Source organism: Eremothecium gossypii, chromosome V, assembly GCF_000091025.4.
Source record: "Eremothecium gossypii ATCC 10895 chromosome V, complete sequence".
Classification (NCBI taxonomy): domain Eukaryota; kingdom Fungi; phylum Ascomycota; class Saccharomycetes; order Saccharomycetales; family Saccharomycetaceae; genus Eremothecium; species Eremothecium gossypii.
Genome location: NC_005786.2, coordinates 135,442 through 151,129, shown reverse-complemented (window position 1 = coordinate 151,129; position 15,688 = coordinate 135,442). Strand labels below are relative to the sequence as shown.

The following is a 15,688-nucleotide window of genomic DNA, read 5'->3' as shown; positions in this document are numbered from 1 at the left end:
AATTTTTATTTTTACTTCTGTTCCAGAAGATACCGGGCATATTTGCTGGCCGTGTGTAAACCACATTCTGTTTTTGCCTTGCCTTTCCATCGTCCGGATCTTTCTCCGGCGCCATCGACCACGGGCAGCGTGGAGTGATAGTCACCAATTGACTTGTAGCCATAGTTTAACAGCTCGTTATAAGGAATCCGGTTATCCAAGATATAAGACCAGACTTGATCAAAACTCCATGTAACAAAGGGATTGATTTTAAGTACAGCGTTGACCTCATCGACTTCAACGAAGTTGAGCTGTTCGCGGCTTCCACCCTGCGAGCGCCTGCGTCCGGTGAGCACGGCACCTACGCCCAACGAACGAAAAGCCCGGTGAGCGGGCTCCACCTTGGCTATGAAGTCGTACTTGTCCTCGTCAGTTTCCCACAGGCAGCTGCCGTACTTTTCAGCGAACTCCTTTTCGGTGCTGACACCTGCGGGGCGGAAGATATGGATTGACTGCGAAAGGGGCTTATAGTACCTGTCCTCAACTTGGTGCAACAAGGACAACGTTTGCGGAAATAGATGGAGTGTATCGATAAATATTAACGGAACCATTTGCTCCTCTAGAGCTGGTAGTTTTGACAACATGTCGATTGTTGCCAGCCCGGTTAAACCAAATGCGGTCATTTGATAGAGATGCGGAAACGTTGTAACAGCCCAATGTAAGACTTCAGCGGGAGAGGTCAATTTTGCGGCAGTCATGTTCCAGCAGTCTAGCTGTGAGTCTGTCACAACTAGACCATCGTTGAGTTCATACTTGTTATTACGCAGCATCTTGCTCTAATTGGACTGGAAGCTAACGTCGGATAGCAAAACAAGCTGGGAGCTGCTGCCATAATATACTAGAACAATATTTATATCCCTGCGACACCAGGCTACTTGGCTAATGCCACGATTATTAACCTGTGATGCCATAGATCGCGTAAGTCACGTGGTATTATTTAATACGTAACATGCATAGCATACCCCATGAAGTTGAGCCTCGGAGTTAGAAGGGAAGAAAGAAGGAGCAAGAAGGATGGCTTCATTCGGCAGGTTAGTTCAAGCGAATATAGCCTTTATATATTACTGACTGTGTCCGGCGGTGTGCGGCGAGAATACTGCGAACTCTTCACGAAACTCAGAAAGACAACTGGTAATCACGCGACCTGTCAAATGCCCCAAGAACCACTATGGATCAGCAAGACCTAAACAAGCTCCAAACCAATCTATCTGATGCTGAGATACGACTGGCCTCCATTATTGAATCGTTCATAGAGCTTGGCGTTTCTGTGTATGATTTCCCTGGAACGCAGGAATCTACACAAGGCATGGTCACCAACCTGAAGAGGAACGTTGAGCGTATCAAACTGCTAAACCAACATGCAAATGATCCTGATTCGCAGCTGCGCAACATGAACATCCCACTAGAGGTCCTACAGTACATTGAAGACGGCCGGAACCCCGATGTGTACACAAGAGAGTTTGTTGAGGCAATTCGTCGCTCAAACCAGTACCAGAGAGCAAAGATGCACGCGCTGAAAAAATTGAGAGACTCACTAGCTGAGAAGATCGGAGAGGAGTTCCCAGACCTAGTACCTCAAGTTCAGGGTATCATCGAGAGGGCCAATGGGTCCCGTGATAAATGAACGCACCCGTGCACCTTGCACATCCCTTCTAACTGGGTAAAATTTTATCTTGTACTACAACATTTGTAATGTCTCTGAGCTCATCGAATACTCTAATACCTGCAGCAAGCAATAATGGGAAAGAAAAAGAACTCCAAGGCATATTCGGAAGAATTAACAGATACCACCAGGCCGCTACTAGAGTTTAGATATGGCAATCCTCTCTTTGCGATTGCATGCCACCCAGAACAGTCAGTTATCGTTAGCGGTTTAGCAACTGGCCACATGTTCTGTCATAAGTACAATGCAGCAGAGCTAAAAGAAGCACAATTAAAAAGACTACGGAAGCATGATGCCGGTTCTAAAGACGATAGGAAGAAGTTGTGGGAAGTTGTGGAAGTGCCGGGCGTGGAAACTAGTGGCGTTTCTTTACTCTGGACTACGAAGCGGCATAAGGGAAGTGTTCGATGCATTTGCTTTGATGCAGATGGAACACATATCTATTCTGTTGGTACAGATAATGTCTTGAAAAAGGCCGATACATTAACAGGGAAGGTCGTGAAGAAATGTGTGCTGGACCCTGGCCAGAACGTCAAATATACGAAACTAGTCAAGTCTGCAACACATCCTTTGGTTTTGTTGGGTGACGAGAATGGCAATGTTACTGTACTAAATAGTGAGTCTCTTGAGCAAACGAACCTAATCAAAAGCATTCACAATGGGGACGCCATAAATGACATTTTCCATTTCGCAAAGAAATCTGTCTATAGATATATTTCTCTCGGCCAGACAACTCTTGCTCATTGGGATTCTAGAGAATCAAATGAGGGTGATTTTGCAATTGCCGCCGATGATAAGCAAGCAAAACGGAAAGTTATTTTGAGCGATGATCAAGAGGATGAGATATTATGTGGCACGTTCGTTGATCCGGAGGACGGCGAAGTTCTGGTCTGTGGCATGGGCGAAGGCGTTCTCACCGTCTGGAGGCCTAAAAAGAACGGCCTGGCAGACCAGCTGACTCGTATAAAAGTAAAAAAGAATGAAAGTATAGACTGCATTGTTCCAACATTAGAGGACGATGGCTGTGTTTGGTGCGGATGTTCTGATGGCAATATATACAAGGTGCATGTGAACCGTGGTACAATTATTGAGGTTAGGAAACACAGTAAGTTGGATGAGGTTACCTTCCTGGATCTGGATTCTGAGTATAGACTCCTTTCTGGTGGCTTGGATAAGGCGAAGTTGTGGGATTCAGAGAAAAGTGAGCAGCTCACTCCGGGAAGTGATGCCGATGACCGTGTATCTAATTCATCACCAAGCGCAGGCAAGTCTTCTGAGAGCGATTCTAACGACTCTGAGAATGATGCTACTAGTTCGGGGGGCTCCTCCGATGAAGATAGCTCCTCCGATGAATCTGAGCATTCAGACGCATCGGACGTAGAGGAAGAGTTAGTGGGGCTAACTCGGGAACAGATCATTGCCGAACTGGACAAAGATTTGGTGGAGGAGTCTGAGGATGTGGAGGATGTACGCTCGCAACGTAAAAGAAAGCATGGTGCCGACCTGCCAACCAATGCGAATGGCAAGAAGCAGAAGGGTAAGAATATCAAGCCTGAGCGCTCCATGAAGACGCACGGCATCCGTAGATTTGAAGGTTTATAGGAAGAATAGAGATAAGCGATTTAAATATTCAGCTTTGACATTCACTCTAATCACGTTTGTACCCAGGTCAGAAGCTGCAAAAAATGGTTCCTAGCGGGATCGAACCGCTGATCCCCGCGTTATTAGCACGGTGCCTTAACCAACTGGGCCAAGGAACCAGTTACGCTCGACAGAAAGAACACGTGATATGTTTACACATTAGAGCATCACGTGTAACCGTCGGCACACATTTCAACAGTGCAAAGGGAGGTTAGTCGCTAAATCCCTGTGCTAACAGCTTGAAAGGCCGTGAACAGAACACATTACGATGAAACCCGTCGTCTCGGTATGGTACCATTGATGAATCTTGACCAGAGCTGGCATACTAACACTGCTGTTTGAAGAAAGGAAAGGCTTGGTTCTGCACAGTTCTTTCAGCATTTGGTGTTATAATCCTTTCTGTGATTGGCCATTTGTTCAATATCAAGCACGAGGCCTTTGTAGGATCAATTAATGATCCGAAGGATGGTCCAGCGTATGTTTGTATTTACTGGATGATCCACCACCATTTGCATACTAACTCTCCAACAGCGTCGCTCATACTGTCTTCTTAGCCGCTGCCGTATATTTAGTCTTCTTCGTCTTCTGTGGCTCTCAAATATACATGGGCAGGAAAAGTTCCTCAATCGAACTCCGTTAGCCACGTCATTGCATGTGGCGTCTAGGGGCAGACTGTACTCCGCGATATCTCTTTACTACTACATAGATTATAGGCGTATTACCCGCCCCAACTATTCACGTGACAGTTTATTAGTGAGTATTTGTTGATTTTAATGTATACTCAATCCATATATCGGTAAACATCAGCAACAGGGAATCCGATCGTTCTTGCTTTTCAGCGATTAAGGTGTTGCGATCCAATAGGCAAGTTCCGACCAATGCCAGGTATCAGGGACACTCCCGGTCGCGATCCTGATCTAGACGTTTATCTGTCACGGGTGGAGCAGCTCGACTTGGAGCGGAGTCGATCACTTAATAGGGGAACAGCCAGCGTTCCGGAGGAGCGATTTACGTCCACCATAGGTACAGAACGATACGATCCAGCTGATAGGAAAAAGGCACATTTGCTGCTAGAAGGACACTACGATACCAGGCGGTATGAGTTTACTGGATCTGACAAGGTTTCTGAGATCGCCTATGAGTCTGCGTACAATTATGAGAAAACATTTTCTCCAAAGAAAGGGAGTGCATATCATACCGCAAGAGGGATCAGTCCTATTCGGACACCTGGCCGGAGCTCCAATTACAGTATACCGCCTCCTAAAGAGAGCTATGTTTCTTCCGAAAAGAAGTATCTCGTTACCGAAGAAGAGTACGATTTACTGCAACGTCTAAAACGCGAACATGGCCACATGGATTACTTATCTTTGAAGGAAACCTATCCACCCAAGTATTCTGGTTATTATTCGGGCAGCTCGTACGGATATGACTACATTCCGAGGTCTAGTTCCCCTGTTAACTATGAGGAAAACAGATACCCCAGCATGCTTTCTTCAATTTATAATAGCGAAATGCCTTACAATTCGCGGATAAAACCTCATTATGAAAGCCGGAGCCACGGTTACTACAGGCCGGCTCCTCTCTACAGCACAGACTATTCTCATACTCTATCGGAGAGAAGTTTACTCGTACCTACGCCATCTACTGCGACAAGCTCGATTTTCTCTAGAGACCATGCCCCTACATTGTTTGACAAGCAAGTTACTCCACAATCACCCATTGCTTATGGGGACAAACAGCCGTTTCCAAACACCCCTCCTGCGGAACCAAATATGACGAGTTTTCAGGCAGGTTCGTCTCCGACTGACAACATTTTACCTTCCTCAGGGAAAGAAGTGGATGGCACGGCTAGTAATAGCCCAGTGGAAAGCATGAGCGCTGCGCCTGGAAAGGCCATGAACAACAGTACCCCAACATTAGCTGGACTAAGTACCCCATCACCATCAGAGTCTGTGTCACCAATAAAACAGAAGCCACGGGCATCAGAGTCTGGTTCGCCAATAAAAAAGGAGCCCCAAGAATCTTCATCTCAAGTGCCCAAAAAGAGAATATCCGTGTCATACCTCGAGTCCCTGGAAAAGAGTAGAGTAACTACAAATAATCTTTCTGGTGGTGTTAGATCTCAACCTAATATCATTCCCGGACGTTCTGAAGGAATGATATCATCAATGATGAAGAAGAACAGTGGCACTCCCGTTCAACCTCGCACACCTTCCATGTCTCTAGCATCTCTTAGGAAAGGTTCCGAGAATGTGGTATCATCATTCCTGAAGAAGACAGCACCCATGCAACCTGCCCCTAGCACGAGGCCACAGAGATCACCTACCAGGACTACTCGAGATATCACGGAAACTCTAATTGAGTCAGCTCTAAAGATCACTGGCACCCCAACCAAACAGTCAAGATGTGGCGCTCCACCTATTCCAGTTAAACCTAAGAAGCTGACCCAAATCCCGAAAGTTGAGGAGGAGCCGGACTTGGAAGATACATTGAAGAGCATCCAACTGAACAAAACAGATGCTACTAGAGAAAAGTCAAAGCTATCCGAACAGAAAGGCGAAATACATATTCCAAAACTTCGCTCAGTAAAACGTGACAGTTCGCAACTGCCTGAGCAGAAAATCAGCCTACCTGAATTAAAGCCTGTAAAACTAGAACCCAAACGAGAGCCATCTTTGCCCGAAGCGCTTAATGCTATTAATAACTTAAAACCTGCTCTCGAGCCATCGCGTTCTCCAAGTCCAAATTCGGTGGCAATTTCCAAGTTACCTGCACTGGCTCCTCATAGTAAGGTTGGAAACCCTACCGCACTACCTGAAGCACTGACCAAGAGGTCCCAATTGACCAAGTCGCATCCTTCTCCTGAAAGAAAGCCGTCCATTCCAGAAGCATTGACTAAGATGTCAATGCTGAATAAACCTCCCGCTGCAGCCGCTAAAGCATCTGATGTACCTGAGGCTCTTGCAAAAGTTGCCAAGCTGAACAAAGCACCGCCGGTCCCTAAGCGTAAGATTTCGATGCCCGAGGCCTTGAAGAAGGCACAGGAGCTGAGAAACAATAAAACAAATCTCCTTCTAGAGGCAAACCTCAAGAGAAAACACACCCCGCCGCTTGGCCAGTTGTCCGAAGCTGGGAGCGTTCCTACTCCTAAAGCATTCCCCGACCGCTCGGACTCCACGTTATCCGTGGTGCGGTTGCTCAAAGGGGAACAGAGCCAAGGGGACAAGTTACAACACGTAACCAAAGCCAGAGACCGTGGGCCAAGACGAAGGCTCCCTAGCGGAACCAGTAAGTAGGCTATATAGGGCCCTCGGATTAGTGCTTTGTAAGATTCCGAACGCGGGCTGTCAGGCCACCTCCTGATCTGATATATATATTGAACCTTTTTTCACCGTGCTCTTTTGGTGACCGGACACCGCTTTGGGTGTCTCTAACTCTGCCTGGCTGCAGGTGCTAGCGACAGCCTTCCCGCGCACTGGCGTGCGGTCGATCTCGCTACCTCTTCCGGGCTTACGGCAGGCCCGATTTATTAATCACTGAAATTGTTACTATCACGCAGGAGAAAACACAGCGTCTAATCCTCTACAATCCTTTCGGACTGCGTCTACAACTAAATCAAAATAAAAGACGCCCACAGGCTGACCCAGCGTCCATATGTCGTGTGTGGAGCGGGCTGGTGTGCTACTGCCACATGTGGCTGTAACGCAGCGCAAGTCCAGCCTTGTTCCGGGAGGCGATCTGCACCAAACGTAGCACACAAAACCAAGAAAAAACGGCCGCGAGCGGTGCTTCCTCGCCTGACAAAAGCGGCTCCGCGCCCACTCGCACGCGCGACTCTCCGCACGCGCCTCGCTCGCCGTCTCAGCCAGGCCACCCAACTATGTTCTGTGGCGCTGCGCCACCGTCTGCCGCGCTCTGGCCTGCGCCTGAAGGCGGCGAGGCGATCCCGGGCACAAGCTGGACTCGCCCAACGGAGCGCGCAAATCCCCACAAAGCTGGACCGCATCCGAAGCCCAACATGCTTAGCCGCCACCCGGCCCCACTCACAGCTGTATCTGCCTGGGCGGCGCTCGGCGGCGCCGTGCTGATCACATGCTCGGCAACCGGACCCTCGCAATCGTTACCCGGCGGCTTTCTGCATTACCCGGCGGCTGCATGTTACCCGGTGTACCTCAGACGGCGCATTACGTGCCCGGACTACCCCGTCCTATTGCGCCTCCGGATTACCCGGACTCAAGGAGAATTTGTTACCCGGTGCGTGATCTGACTGAGCTAGATAAAGCGGCGACATGGGGTTAAGGGCAAAAAAATAACGACGATCAATAGCGTTCAGAAGGAAGTACTACCACATCTGCATAGCGACAAGACGCAGCAATTGTGAACATAGGGCGCAGTATTGAAGAGCGCAGTATACTCAGGGATACAGTTCTAAGTCGTCTACTACTGTCCGGGGGTGGGGGACGCGTTCGAAGGTACCAAGAATCTTAGCAGTTTAAAGGATTGCTCGTCTGCTTGTTTGGGAATGAACAGTAAGGACATTAGGACGGGGGATAGAGTACTGTGCAAGGTAGGAGATTTTCCCCCCTGGCCCGCAGTGGTGGTGCCACAGCGGTTCCTGAGCAAGTTGGTGTACTCAGGCAAGAGATCGAAAAGCTATGTGTGCGTAGCGTTTTTCAACGACGATTCATATTACTGGAAGGAGCCGCGACATCTCACGCTATTGACGGACAAGATGTGCACGGATTGGATGAAAAATTCAAAGTCGAAGGACGAGGCGCTGATCGGGGCCTACCAGCAGGCTATTGAATACAAGCGGCTGTTTGATTTCATGAAGGAGCGGTTAGTCCAGGAGGAGCGCGAGGAGATTCTGGAGGACGTGAAGGATATACCTGCTGGCGAGGATCCATTCGAACCAAAACCGACGACTCGACGCACGGGCAGCACCAAGTCATCGGTCTCCAGGAAGCGGGCCAGAAGTGTTTCGGCGCCAGGCAACTCAGCTCCGTTGTCTCATACCGACGGTCTGGGCCCTGCGGGCGACACGAAGGCCGCGCACCCCATATTAGCATCTGCATCGTCACCGTCATTCTCCAAGACCTCGTCTTTGAGCAAACGTAGGAAGCTGGACTACGACAATCGGGTCAGCATAGCACAGCTGCTGCGCAACAAGTTGCAGCGCAATTTGGTACAGAGAAACGAACCTCCATCTGAGAAGGAATACAAGGAGTCTGATAGAATGTTCAGAACGATAATAAACAAGCTTTCTAACGATCCGCCCTTTTTTGACTACAAAGCATTACGCGTTTCTAAGCTTTACAAGTTACTTAAGGTAATTGCGCAGGATGAAAACCTTGCCCGCTATCATGATGATTGTAACAAAATCTTAGCGACTTGGGCACCGCTGATAGTCCAGATCAAGCAGGAGAAGCAGATGGCTCAGCAGCTGGATACTTCCACCACAGACGATATCAGTCTTGTATCCGACGTCAAGGTAGGCGAACAATCTTCAAAGTCACTAAATTAGGTTTCTGGTCGTACTTCAGCAGAATACATGCGATATGCATTGCCCGGAGCACTCAGACACTTGTACTACACTACATACGCGTTCAGACCATGGTTGTCTATTTAGCTTGCTCATGTGATCTCTTTCGGGGGTACAGGTAAGGATAGTCTGTAGCGAAGTATATAAAATTAATCAACCGTTCCACAACATTCGCCAACATTTAGACTCCGGACTATCTAAAGGTGCTTAGAACTACCAATGAACTCTTTACCAGACCATATCCTGCACCTATTGAAGACATCGAAGTATGTTCACCTGGCGACTGCATCATCTGATGGTGTACCTTCTGTATCCTTGATGAACTACGCCTACCTCGCACCGGAGAGCTCCGAGACAGAAGGGGACACGCACTACATAGTATTTGCGACATCTGCTGTCACTGAGAAATACAAGAATATCACCACCAATCCAAATGTTTCCTTATTGATACATGACTGGGTCACTGCTAAGAAGCTATCCTTGAGAAAGAATAGCACGTCTGCTTCGCTCTCAGGGGGCGCGGGTTCGGAGGCTGAGGAAGCTCCGAGCCGTCTTCTGAATATATTACAAGAGTTAAATCAGTCGGAGCTTTCTCAGATGAGTGCTACTCTTAAAGGGCTTGCAGAGGTTATCGATTCTTCCTCTCCAGATTTCGTGTTATACCGGGATGCCTTGCTCAAGGCTAATCCTGATGCCAAGTGCTTCGTCCTGGGGGACGATGTGGTTATAGTCAAGGCCCAAATTACTGGTGCCAAGGTTTCCGATACCAGCAATAACACTGCTATCTACTATTAGGACATGTGTCGAGAATGCGACGGTTCTGTCGTTCGCAACTATAGTTTACTACTTAGTATACATATGAGGAGTAAGTAACTCCCCATTACTCAGCACTTTATATGCGCAACTGTATACGGTATTAATTTCCCTCTTGACCGAAGTCTCTAGTGAATTCTTCTTGCTTCTGCAAGTCTACTTCGTTCACTGTAGGCCGGGATGTCTTAATAGCTTTCAGGAAATCCTTAATCGTCAAGGCAGGCTCCTGCAACTCCTCAGCTTCGATATCAACCCAGCTCATCTCAATTGCATCTTCATCACCTGGCGAACATGGCGTTAGTTTACGGACGCTTGGATCATCGGAAACATTTTTGAAGTGAGTGGCCATTTGTATCTTTCTTATGGGCTGCATCAACGCATCCTTAACAACTACCGCAATGTCGCTTCCAGAGTAACCTTCTGTGTACTTTCCCAGGGTCCTATAATCCTCCTTCGTCAAGGCGCAAGGCGTCTCCCCGACATTTAGCTCAAACATCCTCGTCCTAGCGGCAAAATCGGGTAAAGGTATATATATACGCTTCTCAAAGCGTCTCCGGATGGCACTATCCAATTGCCATGGGATATTTGTCGCGCCTAGAACCAAGACACCCGTAGAATCATTACCCACACCATTCATCTGCACCAAGAGTTCAGTCTTTATCCTTCTACTCGCCTCACTCTCACCTTCTCCTCGAGAGCCAGTCAGGGCATCAACCTCATCTATGAATATGATGGATGGCTTGTTCTCCCGAGCCATATTGAACAATTGTTTCACTAGCCGCTCAGATTCGCCCATCCACTTCGAAACCAAGTCACTGGAACTGATGCTAAAGAACGTAGAGTTCGCTTCTGTGGCCACCGCTTTTGCCAAGTACGACTTACCAGTGCCCGGCGGCCCATACAGTAAGATGCCTGAAGTTGGCTTTCGGTTGCCTTTGAACAGGTGTGGAAACTTCACCGGCAGAATCACTGCCTCCTTCAGCGCCTCCTTCGCACCCTCCAACCCCGCAATGTCTTCCCAACGGACATTGGGCTTTTCTGTCAGGATCGCACCCGACAGCGCACCCCGCAGTTTCTTCTCCTCGCCGTCCTCCTCGTGCCCGCCACCACCCGCGCCCCCGTCCTGTGAGGCCGCCGCACGCCGCGGCTGATCCTGAGCCTTCTGCTGCTCACTATCCAGATGCTCCTTCAACTGCTCCGCGCGACTCAGATATTCCGTGAACTTCGCGCGTATCAGGTCTTTGGACTTCGGGTTCTTTTCATACTTCAGTGCAAGCATCAGATAGTCCAGCCCATTGTAGTAAGCGGTATATGCATCCTGATACTGCGTTGCCGTATCCAAGTCAATGGCCTTTTGGATCAGTTCGATACCCTTGCCCAGAAAATCCCCCGTGCTCATAGATACTACCTTGTTGTCCTTATACCGAGCTTCTAGCACAGGCAAATGTCTTCTGGAAGTGTCGTAGTTCCACCCCGCCACTAATTAAAATTGCCTGAAGCACTAGTGCACCTTTAGAGATGCTACGGCCGCGCGGTTTGCCCGTGACATATGCATGCAAACTATTATGTACCATTCACCTAGTGAGGAGAGCAAAACCTCAAAATCAAACATCACTTTCGACGAGGTGAAGAGTACTTGCTGTAATCGATCCTCACGGGCGAGAGCGACTCCTTCGCACGCCCGGCGGCAGCGTTTTCGGACGGTTGCTTGTTCAGGAGCTCGGTCTTCGGAATGGTCGGGTACTTAGCGTAAAAATCGTCAGGTTTGTTTATCTGCTTGCGCGGGCTGTCGTTCACTTGGCGAATCGGACTGGACGTGAAGAGCGGGTTGACCGGATATGGTCGCTGCGGCGATGGCGACAGCGACCGCAACGCGGGTTGGTTATCGGTGGTGGCGCGCAGGTTGGTGATTCGTCGGCGGGACTTGACGTAGTCGTCGTCGACGTTTGCGTCGTCGAGCAGCGATTCGAAGAGCTTGGTCTTCTCGTGCGCAAACATGAGCTTCTTCTTGGCCAGCTCGAGCTCCTTCTGCGTCTCGAACAGTTGCCGCTCCAGCTTGTGTAGACGGTTCTGCAGCAGCACGACCTGGTCTGCGTCGCTGCCCGGCAGCGCGGGCCGCTCGGGGCGGCGCCCGCGGCTACCCGCGCGCAGCTGCTCGAGCATGCGGTCGTCGTACATCTTCTCCAGCACGCGCTTCTTGAACGTCTCGCTGCGGGCAATCCGCTGTGATGCCGTTCCTCGCCGCCGCCGGCCCTCCAGCTCTTCCGTTGGCGGCAGTCGGTAGTTCGCGAACGCGTCTCGCATCCCGTGAAGATCGCGCTGCTCTGCACTGAACACTCCACAAAGGCGATCCCACCACGTCCGCTCGTTCCGCCGCACTGCCGCCGCCCCCGGCCGTTCCACTGGCAGCGGCAGCGCGCTTTGGTGCACCGCCGACGGCTTCGTGACCTTGTAGCGCGTTGATGCTCTTCTGCGCGGCCTGCCTATTCGCTCCTGGCCCCGCTGCTGCTTCCACTCATCCAGCGACCCGTATTCCCTCTTCCGCGTGTCCGTCTTAAGCCAGAAATCGGACACAATGTTCTTAAGCGGTTCTAACATGGCGCCGCCCTCCCTTACACTGCTCTGGCTATCTTGTGGTCCGCCATGGGCTTGTGACAGCTGTTTTTTCAGCAAACGCTCATCGTTCACAGCATCGCCAGACGCCTGAACGCGCTACTACGGCAGAGAGAGGTCAGTAGTAGCTCAGTGGGGGCGACCACATATTCCTAGATATAGAAGCTAAGTGTCGAGCATGGGAGAGCAGTTACGCTGGTCGATGAGATAAAATATCACGTGTATTTCCTTACGCGTTTTGGCGTTGGATCAGCAGAAAAAATGGTACAGTGACGGGGCATCGACAGCGTCGGAGAGAGGCCAGGAACATGGATAGAGGTAGCGCCCTGCCTGCGGAGATCTCGCCGCAGCTGCTGCGGCCGTTGGCATACAGGGTTCTGTCCAAAAAGTACGGTCTCCATATCAAATCTGATGGGCTGGCACAGCTGGCCAAGTTTATTGGGAATGCGTTCGGGGTTGACTGGCGGCGGAGCGCAGAGACGATGCAGTTCTTGGAGCGGTTTGCGGCGATCTGGAGAGAGCAGGAGCGCGGGCTGTTTGTGGATGCGCTGGGTGTGGATGCGGTGACGCAGGAATTGCGAGAACGGAACAAGACTGCGAAGCAGCGGCGGCCCGCGAGAGCACGGGAGACTACTCTGGACGCACTTGTGCGGCCGACAGAGGCATACAGTGCGGTGGAGAGCTCCGGGGGCGATGTGACGGCGACTGAGCCTATGGATGAGGACACGGTACGCGAGGAACCGCTGGACTGGACGCACTACTTCAAGGTGATTGACACGTTCAGCCAGCAGCAGTTCACATACGATGTAACTAAGAGGCGGTATCGGCTGGTGCAGCAGCGCGAGTCGGCAGCGGGGCCACTATCTACGTTGCTGCGCATTCCCAGTCTTGAAGCCAACCTGGCGCAGTTTCCCACGCGCTACCATCTGGTGAGGGACCGTGTGCTACGCAATGCGAGCTTTCAGAACGACGATGTGTACAATCCGCTTTCTTCCATGCAGCAGCTCCAACAGCAACTGGATGCCGGCGGTGCACCCCTCGCTTCCACTGCTTACATGTCAATTACACAGATAAAGAACCTGCTGGGACGAGATGGTAAGAACTTTTTGCTATTGGGACTCATTCGGAAAGATAGCAAGGGGTTCTGGTCGCTGGAGGACCCATCAGGCAGTATTGAGATCGACATCTCGGAAACCTATCCCACGAAAGGCACATACTACGTTCCTGGGTGCATTGTGCTAGCTGAAGGTATCTATAGCTCTGCAGGAAACCGATTCCGCGTATCATCCATCACACACCCTCCAGGTGAACGACGAGAGGCATTTTTGGAGGCGATCGGGAATCTGGATCTGCTAGGAATCCACGGCCCATCTAACGAGAGCTACATCTCGCGACTGGACAAAGAACTGAAGATACGGCTTCACTACCTAGAAAAAGAGTTGACAGATCATAGATTCGTATTCCTGGGCGGCAATATATTTTTGGATGATACTATGACGGAAACCGCGCTTGCCAAGCTCTTTGATGTGCTTGAGCATGATCCGCCTACCGTGCTTGTACTTCCGGGATCCTTTACCTCTACCCCGATTTATCCTTCATCCGACAGTAAGTCTAGCAGCTCAACTGCTGCATACAGGGCTAATTTTGATGCGTTAGCAAAATTACTATCAAAGTATGAGCGTTTGATCAATGAAACTACCTTTGTATTCATACCAGGAGATAACGATCCCTGGGGGTCAATGGCCTACCTCGGAGTGGCAGGCACGTTGCCGCAACATCCAATACCTGGTGATTTTGTCACCAAAGTTAACAGAATATGCAAGCACGTTGTGTGGGGATCCAATCCAACAAGGATCGCCTACTTGTCTCAGGAACTTGTTATCATGAGAGATGATATGTGCAACAGGTTTAAGCGCAATAGCATTATTTTCCCAACAGTGGAAGAGGAACAGAAACAGGAATACATGCTGTTACAGCAGGAGCTCCAGGATGATGAACGTAGTTCGGATCTCTCCATTAGTCAACTGATTAAGTCCAGGGACCAATTGCCTGCCAGTGTCCAGGAGTCCAGGAAGATAGTCAAAACCATCCTCGATCAGCAACACCTTTCGCCCTTTACCTCGCAGGTGCGCCCTATAACGTGGGACTATGACTACACGTTGCACCTGTCCCCAATACCCTCCACTATGATCATTTGCGACCCAACTGCACCGAAATATGATGTTACTTACAACGGCTGCAAGAGTATCAATCCAGGCTCATTTCTCCACAAGCGGAGCGTCAACTATACTGAGTACACTCCTTCGTTACGGAAAGCAACAGAGGAAGAAATTGTCGTGTAGGACTTTAAACTTACATATAATGTCAAATATAAAGGGTTTCAGACGTCGTCATGTTTCGTATGGATATTTCTTGAACTTTTCCGTAATATCGTATGGCATACAGTAGATGGGGTCAATGGGAACCAAGCCGTCGTGCTTCATCAAACTGAGCCCAGCGATTCCGAAAAGAGTGTGGAAAACGTCGACCTGATTTTCTGGCCGATCGCTGATGCCGCCGCTCTTTGGATCCTGCGACGCCAGGATGAAGTCGCCCAGCTTTTCGTGATCGATCCAGTCCGCTTTGCCCAAGATCGCTAACGTAGAAAGCACCCACCAGCTATAGCAAACGTCTGGGAGTTTACTTGGTCTTCCGTTCAGGCCGCCCTCCGGTACCTGACGCTCGCAAAGCCACCACCCGATGTCCTCCAGCTGCCGCGCAGATAAATCACCCAATCTTCCAACAATAGCGAGAGCGCCGATGCAGGTAAACGCCTGTGCTGCGTGGCTCTCGGCTCCCGGACACAGTCCAAACCCGCCGTCGAAGTTGTAGCAGCGTTTGATGAACTCTACGGCAGGATCCACGACCTTCGCTGAAAGCCTACCCAGGATACTCAGTGAGCTCAATGCAGTGTACACAAACCTCGTATCCACTTCGCCGAATCGGTCCCCTTGGAATGATCCATCCGCCATTTGGTTGCCCTCGATGAAGTTCACACATTGCTCAACCTCCTGAGGTGTTAATGTGTCGAGCGCATCGTAAGTAGCCAACACCTGTATACCTGACAACGTCGTCAGCAAATGCGCATCGTGGCCTTCATATGCCGCAAACCCACCCGTTCGCTTATCCCAGCATCTCTTGACAAACGCAATAATATCTTCTCTGTCGAATGCATCCTTCGCACCAAGGCAGCAAAGCGCAGTAAGACCCCAGTATATACCGTTAAGCCTCAGATGCTCCGTAACCCAATACTCGAAGTCCTCATGCTTCTTATCTAATGATTTGATAAAGGATATATGCTTCTCCTTCAAGAGCTTCATTTCTTAGCGAGCGTTGCG

General features: G+C 50.0%; 11 protein-coding genes and 1 non-coding gene across 12 annotated transcripts; 7 read left to right on the top strand and 5 right to left on the bottom strand.

Moving 5' to 3' along the window:
* Positions 1 to 11: 11 nt before the first annotated feature.
* On the bottom strand, positions 12 to 809 carry MET16 (phosphoadenylyl-sulfate reductase (thioredoxin); the record flags this gene model as incomplete). The annotated part of the gene is made up of 1 exon (NM_209955.1): positions 12 to 809. One exon carries the CDS (start codon positions 807 to 809, stop codon positions 12 to 14), a length of 798 nt encoding a protein of 265 aa, NP_984602.1.
* A 398-nt stretch (positions 810 to 1,207) lies between these two features.
* NUT2 (mediator complex subunit NUT2) lies at positions 1,208 to 1,663 on the top strand (the record flags this gene model as incomplete). Its single annotated transcript, NM_209954.2, has 1 exon — positions 1,208 to 1,663. One exon carries the CDS (start codon positions 1,208 to 1,210, stop codon positions 1,661 to 1,663), a length of 456 nt encoding a protein of 151 aa, NP_984601.2.
* Positions 1,664 to 1,777: 114 nt separating this feature from the next.
* JIP5 (Jip5p) lies at positions 1,778 to 3,304 on the top strand (the record flags this gene model as incomplete). The annotated part of the gene is made up of 1 exon (NM_209953.2): positions 1,778 to 3,304. The coding sequence occupies one exon, from the start codon at positions 1,778 to 1,780 to the stop codon at positions 3,302 to 3,304; it is 1,527 nt and encodes a 508-aa protein (NP_984600.2).
* An 84-nt stretch (positions 3,305 to 3,388) lies between these two features.
* AGOS_t0099 lies at positions 3,389 to 3,462 on the bottom strand. Its single transcript has one exon. It is a non-coding gene; the product is annotated as a tRNA-Ile (tRNA).
* A 149-nt stretch (positions 3,463 to 3,611) lies between these two features.
* AGOS_AEL262CA (uncharacterized protein) lies at positions 3,612 to 3,983 on the top strand (the record flags this gene model as incomplete). Its single annotated transcript, NM_209952.1, has 3 exons — positions 3,612 to 3,629; positions 3,688 to 3,818; positions 3,875 to 3,983. 3 exons carry the CDS (start codon positions 3,612 to 3,614, stop codon positions 3,981 to 3,983), a joined length of 258 nt encoding a protein of 85 aa, NP_984599.1.
* Positions 3,984 to 4,221: 238 nt separating this feature from the next.
* BSP1 (Bsp1p) lies at positions 4,222 to 6,639 on the top strand (the record flags this gene model as incomplete). Its single annotated transcript, NM_209951.2, has 1 exon — positions 4,222 to 6,639. The coding sequence occupies one exon, from the start codon at positions 4,222 to 4,224 to the stop codon at positions 6,637 to 6,639; it is 2,418 nt and encodes an 805-aa protein (NP_984598.2).
* Positions 6,640 to 7,865: 1,226 nt separating this feature from the next.
* PDP3 (Pdp3p) lies at positions 7,866 to 8,867 on the top strand (the record flags this gene model as incomplete). The annotated part of the gene is made up of 1 exon (NM_209950.1): positions 7,866 to 8,867. One exon carries the CDS (start codon positions 7,866 to 7,868, stop codon positions 8,865 to 8,867), a length of 1,002 nt encoding a protein of 333 aa, NP_984597.1.
* A 237-nt stretch (positions 8,868 to 9,104) lies between these two features.
* AGOS_AEL264C (pyridoxal 5'-phosphate synthase) lies at positions 9,105 to 9,680 on the top strand (the record flags this gene model as incomplete). The annotated part of the gene is made up of 1 exon (NM_209949.2): positions 9,105 to 9,680. The coding sequence occupies one exon, from the start codon at positions 9,105 to 9,107 to the stop codon at positions 9,678 to 9,680; it is 576 nt and encodes a 191-aa protein (NP_984596.2).
* A 121-nt stretch (positions 9,681 to 9,801) lies between these two features.
* On the bottom strand, positions 9,802 to 11,097 carry VPS4 (AAA family ATPase VPS4; the record flags this gene model as incomplete). The annotated part of the gene is made up of 1 exon (NM_209948.1): positions 9,802 to 11,097. The coding sequence occupies one exon, from the start codon at positions 11,095 to 11,097 to the stop codon at positions 9,802 to 9,804; it is 1,296 nt and encodes a 431-aa protein (NP_984595.1).
* Positions 11,098 to 11,309: 212 nt separating this feature from the next.
* Positions 11,310 to 12,296, bottom strand: CSA1 (Csa1p; the record flags this gene model as incomplete). Its single annotated transcript, NM_209947.1, has 1 exon — positions 11,310 to 12,296. One exon carries the CDS (start codon positions 12,294 to 12,296, stop codon positions 11,310 to 11,312), a length of 987 nt encoding a protein of 328 aa, NP_984594.1.
* A 323-nt stretch (positions 12,297 to 12,619) lies between these two features.
* DPB2 (DNA polymerase epsilon noncatalytic subunit) lies at positions 12,620 to 14,653 on the top strand (the record flags this gene model as incomplete). The annotated part of the gene is made up of 1 exon (NM_209946.1): positions 12,620 to 14,653. The coding sequence occupies one exon, from the start codon at positions 12,620 to 12,622 to the stop codon at positions 14,651 to 14,653; it is 2,034 nt and encodes a 677-aa protein (NP_984593.1).
* A 48-nt stretch (positions 14,654 to 14,701) lies between these two features.
* Positions 14,702 to 15,670, bottom strand: BET2 (Rab geranylgeranyltransferase BET2; the record flags this gene model as incomplete). The annotated part of the gene is made up of 1 exon (NM_209945.1): positions 14,702 to 15,670. One exon carries the CDS (start codon positions 15,668 to 15,670, stop codon positions 14,702 to 14,704), a length of 969 nt encoding a protein of 322 aa, NP_984592.1.
* Between the last annotated feature and the right edge of the window lie 18 nt (positions 15,671 to 15,688).